Genomic DNA, 9,524 nt, shown 5'->3' with positions numbered 1-9,524 from the left:
GATGGGCACAGGGGTCTTGCTTTATTGTGGGAGTCATGCAGCCTCCAAACATCACAGTGACAGAGAAGCGGGGACCAAGAGGACCAAGGGGACGGCAGGGATGGAGTGGGAACAGGCCACAGGGCACAGAACTCCAGAAGTGGGCAGGGCCTGCTGGGGACCCCGGGGCAGTGCAGAGGGTGTCCAGCACCGGGGGGCCGAGACCTACCCCATGTCCCAGCTGAGGGGGCTGTGGCAGGGCTGGGACTCACAGGGACCCCGTCTGTCCCTGTGCCACACCGAGGGGAGCTGGGGATCCTCACTGGGAGTAGCCAAGACTGGGGTCGAGGGTCCCTCACTGAGGTGACCCAGTGCTGGGGCTGGGGGCACTAGGGATCTCTAACTGGGGGAGCCGAAGCTGGAGTGGGGGCTGGGGGTTCCTCACTGGGGGAAACTGAGGTTGGGTTGGGGGCAGTGAGGGTCTCTCACTGAGGGGAGCTGAGGCTGGGGTCGGGGGTGGGGGGCCGGGGGCAGCGCGGGGGGAACGCCTTGTAGCTGTAATACTCCACCACCTGCTTGGGCACCTCCGCCAGCACGCACTTCGCCAGGGCTGTGGGTGACGCCTGCGGGACACCGGGACACCGCGGGACACCGGGGTGAGCCGGGGCCACTGTGACGCCTGCCCGCCCCGATAGAGGAGCAGCACCCGTGGGTACCGGCTCCCTGTGCCAGGATGTGGGAACGGGAGGGGACCGGAGGGGATGGAAGGGACGGGAAGGGACCAGGGAGGACCGAATGCAACAGAAGGGACAGATGGGGACGAGGGGGACGGGAGGGGAGGAGAGTGGATGGGAGGGGACGGGGGCGGGACGTGAGGGAACGGGGAGGGACGGGAGGGGAACTGGAGAGGAGTAAAAGGGACCGGAGGGGACGGAAAGGGGCAGGAGAGAACCAGAGGGCATGGGAAGAGCTGGGAGGGGGCAGCAGGACCCCCGCCTGTCCCACTCACGTTCTTGAACTCGCGGAAGGGCACGAACTGGACGATGTCGCGCAGGACGGGCTCGCCCTTGGGGGAGCGCAGGACACCGTCGTCCCCGTCCAGGATCTGCATGTCGGTGAAGTCGGCGTTGCCTACCCCGACGATGATGATGGACATGGGCAGGTAGGAGGCCCGGACAATGGCCTCCCGCGTGTCTGCCATGTCTGTCACCACCCCGTCCGTCAGGATCAGCAGGATGAAGTATTGCTGGGGGGACAGGGATGCTCTGGGGGAGCTGCCCGGCCCCACACAGGAGCACCCACAAGTGTCACGAGCATGTGGGGGTCTCAGCCCAACCTGATGCCCCAGTGGGACCCACCGACGCTTCCTTGGTCCGCTCCTCATCGGCCGCCACACGAGCCACCTTGGTGATGATGGGAGCCACGTTGGTGGGGCCGTAGAGCTGGATTTTCGGCAGGCAGCTCTGATAGGACTCTACAACACCCTGGATGCCTGCGGGGGTGTGAGAAGTGAGAAGGGACACCCTGGCCATGGACTGGACCCCGCTAGAGCTGGACTTACCCTCACACTCATCGTTGTCGGGGTTGAAGTTGATGGCGAAGTCGTGGGAAACCTGGAGGGCAGGAGAGGAGGGGGCAGCTAGTGCCCACCCCCCACCTGCTGAGCCCTGCCAGTGCCAGGGCCTGGGGTGTCTGGAGGGATGAGCACATCCCTGGAGTCCCACAGGGCCCTGGCGCTCCGGCCACCTCTCACCTCATACTTGGGGGGGATCCTGGCACCAAAGCCCAGAGCTGAGAATTTCTTATCACTGCAAGGGAAGGGGTGTGAGGAGCTCTGGTGCCATCACCGGGTGGCCATCACCAGGGCATCTGACCCCAGGGTGGCCATCACCATGGTGTCTGGCCCTGGGGACCCCACCAGAGCGACCAACCTGTCATAGTCCTGGCAGATCTCACCCACAGCAACCAGCGCCTTGAGGTACTCGTTGGGCTGGTAGGGGTTGATGTAGTGCAGGGAGCAGCTGTTTCGGGGGTCCCCGTTGGAGGCTGTGAAGTCGATGGCGACCTGGGGTGGAGGGGGGGCAGTGAGGGTTCCCCCAGGGTGAGCCAAGCCACTAGCATGTCCCTGCTAGTGAGGGTGAGGTGGGGGACTCTGCTCACTGTGAAGTGGATCTGGCAGCCGCCCATGATGTAGTCCAGGAAGGAGTAGACCCTGTGGATCTTCCAGAGGGACTCGCATCAGCTGGTCCTGCCCCACACTGGCCCACGGAGCCAGGCATGGCTTGGCTCAGCACAGCTCGGCACAGAATGCAGGCACTCACCTTCAGGTCCAACAGCACCACGACCCCCGAGTTCTTGTAGTTGCGCTTCTTGATCTTGTACTTGGGGTTCATGCAGTCCCACTGCACCTGTGGCACACGCGGCACCCGCGCTGCCTGCGGCACCCGCCCTGGGACCCCCATCCCTGGCACCCCTCAGGCCCCCCGTCCCATGGCTCTGCATAATGGTGACCCAACAACCCCATAACGTTGCAGCCCCGTAACCCTGCAGCCCCCCATGGCTCTGCAGCACAATGACTCCACAGTCCCAGAATATTGTGGCCCCATAAAAACACAGCCTCACAGCTCCACGTCTCTGGTCTCTGCAGCACAGTGATCCCTCAACCCTGAAGCACCATAACACTGCCTCCCTGCAGCCCCTCAGCCCCACAATGCTCCAGCCCCATGGTGCCATGACCCACAGCCCCATAGTTCTATAACCTCATAACCCCACAGCCCCATAACCCTGCAACCCCACAGCCCCAGGTCGCAGCTGCCTTCCCCCACTCCCAGCCACCCCCTGGGCTCCAGCCACCTCATTCATGGCTGATTCCCCAGAGGACCCCAAACCCACCATCCCTTCCCCAAAGAGGTGGGCAGCAGCAAGGAGAGAATGACCCCCAACCCAGAGGAGTTGCTGGGAGGTGCCTGCTGGGATGGGCTCTGCTGACAGCATACAGGGGTGACCCCCAGGCTATCCCCGTGTCCCCATGTCCCACCTTGTTCTCCCCCATCGCTTTCTGCATCTCCTCAAAGGTGGTGAAGAACTCCCCGATGAAGTCGTGTTTGCCCCGTGAATCGTAGTCCCACACCACACCCTGCAGTTGGCATGGCTCAGCCCCAGCACCAGGGGGTCCCCAGCACTGTCTCCAGCACTGAAGGGTCCCCAGCACCACCCCTGGCACTGGGGGAGTCCCTAGCACATCCCTGGGGAAGCCAGGGTACAGGTACCTCCGGGGCAGGGATGGGGGTCCCCATCTCCCTTCCTCACCCTCAGCTTCCTCTTCTCCTCACAGCTGCAGAGTGAGTTGAGAGACACCTTGAAGGGCTCCCAGACAGGGCTCAGGTTGTTCTTCACCACCTGTGGGACAGGGAGCTCAGCAGGGCTGGGGAGGCCCCAGGGTGGCTGTGGGGCAGCTGAGGGACCGGCCCTCTGGGGCCTCACCTCAGTGCGGTACACGAGCTGCTCGCTGCGGTCGTCGTCGATGCGGTAGATCTCCAGGAAGGGATCCGACTTGCTGAAGAGGTCCTGGAGAAAGAGGAGGGGACAGAGCACTGCCTACCCTGCCTGCCCTGCCCCATGTTCCCCCCGGCACCTGGCTCACCTTGTCATCCAGCTTCTTGGCGCGGAAAGCGAGCTCCACGTAGCCGTTGTTCCCTGAAATCTCCTCGGAGATGATCTGCGAGGAGAGGCAGCCGCGGGGTGCTCAGCATCTGGCACGGCTTTGTCCCCTGCCCCCCTGCCCCCCACCTCCCTGTGGTGCCCCAGGAGGAGACAGGGTGCCACGTGCCTTCCTTGGGGCAGCAGGAACCCCCCGTGGCCAGCAGACACCAACAGGGACTCTGAGCCCTCCTCACTCCCAAGAGCCCGAGGGGTTGCAGGGCTGGATGGCATATCAGACAGGAGGAGGGGCACTGGGGACCCTCCATACGCCCCAGCTCAATGGCACCCACAGCCCAGTGACAGCCCACTGATCCAGCCCAGATGTCCCTGCTTGATGCCTTCCCAGCATCCCAGTCCAGTGCCACCCATGTGTCCTGTCCGGTGTCACCCTAGGGTCCCAGGTTGGTGTCACCTCAGGGTCCCAGTCCCTTGTCAGCTGTGCACCCCATCCCAGTGCTAATCCAATGCCCCAGTTTGGTGCCACCCCAGAGTCCCAGCTTGGTGCCACCCCAGGGTCCCAGCCTGGTATTTCTCCAGTGCCCCTACTCAGTGCCACACCATTTTCCCCCCCCGGTGCCACCCCCAACCCAGGCTCGGTACTCACCGTGATCGTGGACTTGCCTGCGAACTTCCCGTACTTGAGGAACAGCGGCTTCGTCACCCGTTTCTGCGCCACGATCTGCGAGAGCCCAGGGTCGGGGAGGGGACACCATGGAGGGGGTCCCCGGGTGGGGGTCCCCGGGCTCACCTGCCCCACGGTGCACTCCATGCCCCCCAGGAAGTCATCGTCGTGCGTGCCCACGCCGGCGTGGCCATGGCTGTCGTACACCTCGAACCGCAGCTTCTGCACCTCCTCGAAGTAGTAATCGACCGTGAAGATCTTGGCGAACACGGGGTTCAGGTTGCTCTTGATCACCTCGCTGCGATCCACCTGCACGGGAATGGTGCTGGGCTGGGGCTGGGATGGGCACAGCTGGAGTTGCCCGGGCCTTGAGGTGCCAGAGCTCACATCCAGCTGGGAATAGGGATGTGGGAGCCCAGGGGGAATGGGGGTGTAGGAAGGTAGGGATGGGAGATGAGGAATGGGGGCTGTTGGAGTGGAGGATGAAGGGAGGGGGATGCTGGGATGGTGGATACAGGGGTGAGGCATGAAAGGATGTGGGATACAGGGATGGGGGGTGCTCAGACAGGGGATAAAAAATTAGGGATGGGGAGGGATGGGAGGTGTAGGGATGAAGGATGGTGGGATGAGAACGCAGGGACAGGGAATACAAGGATGGGAATACAAGGATGGGGGATGAAGGGATGGGGTGTGCCAGGAAAGACCAGCCATGCCTAGGCATTTCCCCACACCCAGGTGAATGGCATTTGAAGGAGCCCCATGGGCCCTCACAGGTTCCAGCCCTGCCAGCCCCAGGCCCTGTGATCTCCCCTCTCCCCAGGCTCCCCATGGTCATCCAAGGGGTTCTCTAGCTCTGACTACACTTTGCCACGGCTCCACTGGAGCAGAAGCAGAGTGCTGGTGCCAGGATGAGCCTCTGTGTCCCCACCCTGGGGTGGCCATGGCTGGGGGTCACCAGCCCACAGCCCTGGTAGATGCTCAGCATGTCCCATCCGTGCTTGGCAGCAGGTGCTGAGCAGTTCCAGAGCCTCCCCCACACCCATCCCTGTAACTGTTGACTCAATGGGACACATCCTAGACACCCTTGCCAGCCCCTGGCCCCTGCCCACCACCTCTCCAATCTGGCAACATCTGCTGAGCCTGCACCACTGTCACACTGCCAGGGCCACCCATGTCCCTCCTGAGTGGGCACTGCCACACCCTCACCCTGGGGAGATGGGTTTCAGGCACCCTGAACCCTCCAGCACCAGCCGCTGCCAGAGAGTCCAGGGTTGTCTCAGTGCTCAGTGCCAGAGCCAGAGTCAGCCACACCTCGGCCGGGGGACACGGGCTGGCAGGGACAGGGAGGGAACAGGGCATGGAGTCACTACAAAAGGTGGCCCAGGAGGGACCCTCTTGCCTCTTGGTGCTGGCTGGTGTATGGCACAGCACAGCATCGCGTGGCATAGCATGGCACGGCACACGGAGTGTGGCACGGTGGGGTACAAGGGTCTGGCACCACATACACACGGCAGCTGGCACGGGGCCACTGTGCCGCCCCGGCCCCTCGCTGGCTCGAGCGGAGTCGATGACACGCCGAGGGATTTAGCGCTAAATCCTCCGGCTGAGCGGCCGCGATTAGAGTGGAACTGCGGGCGCCAGCCAGAGCTCGGCATGGGGAGAGAGGAGAGAAGCTGTGCCAGCCCCAGCACAATTCCAGTGTCTGCCAACCCCAGTGCCAGCTTCAACACCAGCCAGGGCTCAGGGGATGACCAGGGACCCCCATAGCAGAGCTCACAGCTGTGGTGCCAGCTCTGACTCTCTCTGAGCTGCCCGCCCCACACAGGATGACACCAGCCCACCAGCCCTGAGCCACCCCAGAGATGGCTGTGGTGTCCTTTGCCCCTGTCCCAGGGCAGTGGAGCTGCGCTGGAGCCACCGTAGGCACCCCACCCCAGCCCTGCCACAGCCCTGGGGGGCTGGATCTGATCTAGTGTCAGCATTGACCCCATGGGCTCCTGGGTGCCCCACAGTGCCCTGCCCTGCCCTGTGAGCTTCATGCTCTGTGCCCTGCATTTGGGCACCCTGTGTCCTGCTCTGTGCCCCACACCTTGTACCCCTCACTGAGCTCTGCACTGTGCATCCAGCAGCCTGTGTGCACCCTGTACCCGGTTCTGCACCCTGGTCTGAACCCTGCACCTGGTTCTGCACCCTGGTCTGAACCCTGCACCCTGCTCTGCACCTTGCACCCCGTTCTGCACTCTGGTCTGAACCCTGCACCCCATTCTGCACCCAGCACCCTGTTCTGCACCCTTACACCCAATTCTGAACCCTGCACCCCATCCTGCATTATCTCCTGCACCTCACACTGAACGCTGTACCCTGCTCTGCACCTTATTCTGCTCCCTACTCTGCATTCTGCACCCAGCACCCTGCTCTGAACCCTGCACCCCATTCTGCACCCTGCCGTGCACCCTGTGCCCTGTTCTTCACTATCTCCTGTACTCTGCTATGGACCCTGCAACCTGGTCTGCACCCTGTACCCAATTCTCCATTATCTCCAGCACTCTGCTCTGCACTCTGTACTCCGCTCCCCACCATCTCCTGCACCCCACTCTGCAGCCCCCCGTGCCCATCACCCCGTGTCCAGCACCCACCCACGTGCACCCATCACCCTGTGCCCAGCCCCATCATTTCCCCGGTGCCTGCCCTACCCCCTGGGAAGGGTGCTGGCAGTGCCCCCCATGCTCCTACCTCCATCCACTGGCCCTGGGACTGCATCAGGAGCAGGACGCAGGGGTCTGACTTGTTGAGGGTGTCTCGGTCCAGGAGGTGTTTGCAGCTGACCCGCAGCTCCACCTTGGAGAGCACGGCCAGCGGGGCCTGCGGACACAGCTCGGGCACGGCACCCATGCCAGCTGGGGCGCGGGGGGCGGCCGGCCGGGCCGGGGGGCACGCAGCCCCGTGGGCGAATGGCATCAGGGCCGAGGGCGGCCGCTGCCTTCGGTGCCGTCAGGGGGCCGGGCAGGTGATCGTCATGCCCGGGGCTCGGTGCCCCGCGGTGTCAGGGAGGTTCCTGGGGGCAGCACAGGGGTGGGGTGCTCCGGGGGTTGGAGGGACCCCGCAACCTCCTCCGGGGCAGGGTGGCTGGGTCCAGTCAGGATGGCTCCGTGGGACTCTACAGGGCATCAAAGCACAGTGGGGTGAGCAGGACCTGGGGCACTCTCATGATGCTGCCCATGTACCCTCAAGTGCCAGCCAGACACGTGGGCTTTACTGTGGGGGGTTCATCCCCCAGCTGCTTGGGCTGACCAAGGGACCCACAGGGCCATTCTCAGCTCTGCCCCAGCCCCACCTCAGGGACAGGATGTGTCCTGTGGGGAAGTGGGACCTGAGTGGGGCTGGGTGGCTGTGCAGGACTGGGGTTGTGCAGGCAGCCCTGGGTACCCACTTTGGGGTGCCTTGAGTGGAGCTGGGGAGCAGAAACACCCCCCTGTCCTTTCAGGCAGCAACCTCCAGCCTGGACAGGGCTCTCTGGGAGGGCAGTGGGGACACCAGCTCAGTGTCCCTGTCGCCGGGTGATGGATCCCTCTGAGGCTGGTGACACCCAGCCAGGTGATGCTGCATGATGGGGTATAGAGGGGCTCTGCCAGTCCCAGCCCAGGCTTGTCCCCCACCTGCAGCCCCAAGGGTGGTTGGCTGGGGCAGGGGCAGGTGCAGAGCAGCCCCTTGGCCACCTCTGCCCCCACATGCCTAGCCCAGCCAAAGTTTCCTGGTGCAGTCATGCATTGCCCAGGCCCTCCCTGGCACTTGGCTCTGGTGCCCCCAGCTCCGGGGGGCATCATCCCCCTCCCAGGATCGCAGGCACTCCTTGGAATCCATTGCCCAGCGGAGGGGGCACCAGGTCCCACCCTGCCCATCGTGCCCCTCACCTGGGTGCTGGTGGCCTGGGCTCTGCAGGCGGCCGGGCGAGGGCTGGGGTCGGTGTGCCAAGGGGAGCCGGTGTGCCAGCCGTGCCGGTGTGCCAGCCGTGCCGGTGTGCCAGTCAGAGCTGCTGCCGTTGCCACCTCCACACAACTGACTCAAGCTGCAGTTTGGGAGCGGAGCCCTAAGAGGGAGATGGATGACAAGCTCTGTTAACTGCCTCGCTGCCAGCACCAGAGCGGAGCCCACCCATGGGCACTGGCGCGGAGTGGGGTCCCCAGGGTCCTCGGCATTGCTGACCATGCTCACCTACTCCAGGTGAGACCCTTGTGGCACAGACACAGCCCCTTGCCCTCCCCAGCTGCTCCCTGTGGGGTACCTAAGGCCATCCTGGTCTCAGCCCTCTACACTCTAAGCCAAGACCCCAGGCACAAGGGTGGGGTGTCCCAAACCCACCAGGTGCCCTCCCCACATGCTGGAGCACCCAGACCCACATTCCATGCACATGGAGTCCCACCTGCCCCATTCCCAGCCTGGGACCCCCACCCACCCCTGTCCCCCCAGTGCTGCAGCACTGTCAGCTCAGCTTTACGAAAGATGATGTAATTAGCCCAAATTTGGAGGGATTAAAATGCAGATAGGGCTAATGAGCAGCAGGGCACTGCAGGGCTGGGACTTCAGGAGCTAATCCCCAGTCTGCCTGGCAGAAATAGGCCACTCTCTCCCACTTCCCCCCCAGCCCCTGGCATGGCCCAGGAGGGCAGGAGGCACCAGACACACAGTGGGACACGAGGTCCAGGCAGAGGGGCTGGAGGGACGGGCAACAGCTGGCACAGCACAGGCAGCACCACACCAGGCACCTCTTGACTGTGTTTGAGCAGCCCAGGGGCCATCCAGGTGTGCCAGGGCTCCATTCCATCCCATCCCATCCCATCCCATCCCATCCCATCCCATCCCATCCCATCCCATCCCATCCCATCCCATCCCATCCCATCCCATCCCATCCCATCCCATCCATATTCTCTCTCCAACCTGCTATGGCTGCACAATGGCCCCAGATGCGAGCGCTCCCAGAGCAGTTCCAATCCCACTGACACATCCCGGTGACCCATCAGCCCCCCACACTGGGACAGGCAGAATCTGGGACCCCCAACATCAACAAGGATGGGCCAGAGCAACCCAACCCTTCTCCTGGGCTTCTCTGTGATGCCACTTGACTGAGGGATCACAGAACCGCTTGTGTTGAAAAAGCCTCCAAGATCAGAGTCCCACCTGCTCCCCAGCACTGCTGAGGCCACGACAAACTGTGTCTCCAAGT

The 9,524-nt window shown here is 63.7% G+C and overlaps 1 protein-coding gene across 2 annotated transcripts; it reads right to left on the bottom strand.

Moving 5' to 3' along the window:
• CPNE7 (copine 7) lies at window positions 1-8,776 on the bottom strand. 2 transcript variants are annotated; one of them, XM_051805952.1, is made up of 17 exons: window positions 8,724-8,773; window positions 8,215-8,390; window positions 7,037-7,460; window positions 4,430-4,612; window positions 4,286-4,360; window positions 3,623-3,697; window positions 3,463-3,546; window positions 3,289-3,378; window positions 3,017-3,115; window positions 2,301-2,387; window positions 2,140-2,199; window positions 1,911-2,044; window positions 1,733-1,787; window positions 1,541-1,592; window positions 1,338-1,471; window positions 989-1,225; window positions 1-602 (listed from the first exon to the last, which is right to left on the bottom strand). In XM_051805952.1, exons 3-17 carry the CDS (start codon window positions 7,259-7,261, stop codon window positions 465-467), a joined length of 1,728 nt encoding a protein of 575 aa, XP_051661912.1. In that variant the 5' UTR covers window positions 7,262-7,460; window positions 8,215-8,390; window positions 8,724-8,773; the 3' UTR covers window positions 1-464. The 2 variants fall into 2 exon arrangements, with proteins under 2 accessions (XP_051661912.1, XP_051661911.1); XM_051805951.1 differs by having other exon boundaries at window positions 1,338-1,592; window positions 8,724-8,776.
• Window positions 8,777-9,524: the final 748 nt, after the last annotated feature.

This window comes from Manacus candei, unplaced genomic scaffold, assembly GCF_025592945.1.
Source record: "Manacus candei isolate 608988 ecotype Guabito, Panama unplaced genomic scaffold, ASM2559294v1 h1tg000065l, whole genome shotgun sequence".
In the NCBI taxonomy this organism is placed as follows: domain Eukaryota; kingdom Metazoa; phylum Chordata; class Aves; order Passeriformes; family Pipridae; genus Manacus; species Manacus candei.
The sequence above is the reverse complement of the archived record's forward strand: the minus strand, read 5'-3'. Positions and strand labels throughout refer to the sequence as shown.

Excerpts from the sequence above, each read along its gene's own strand:
- CPNE7 (XM_051805951.1), bottom strand. The coding sequence starts at position 7,261 with ATGCCATTCGCCCACGGGGCTGCGTGCCCCCCGGCCCGGCCGGCCGCC. Across the intron at positions 4,361-4,429 it reads TGGAGTGCACCGTGGGGCAG|ATCGTGGCGCAGAAACGGGT; the intron begins GTGAGCCCGGGG and ends GGGCTCTCGCAG. Across the intron at positions 2,388-3,016 it reads AAGCGATGGGGGAGAACAAG|GTGCAGTGGGACTGCATGAA; the intron begins GTGGGACATGGG and ends CGTGTGCCACAG.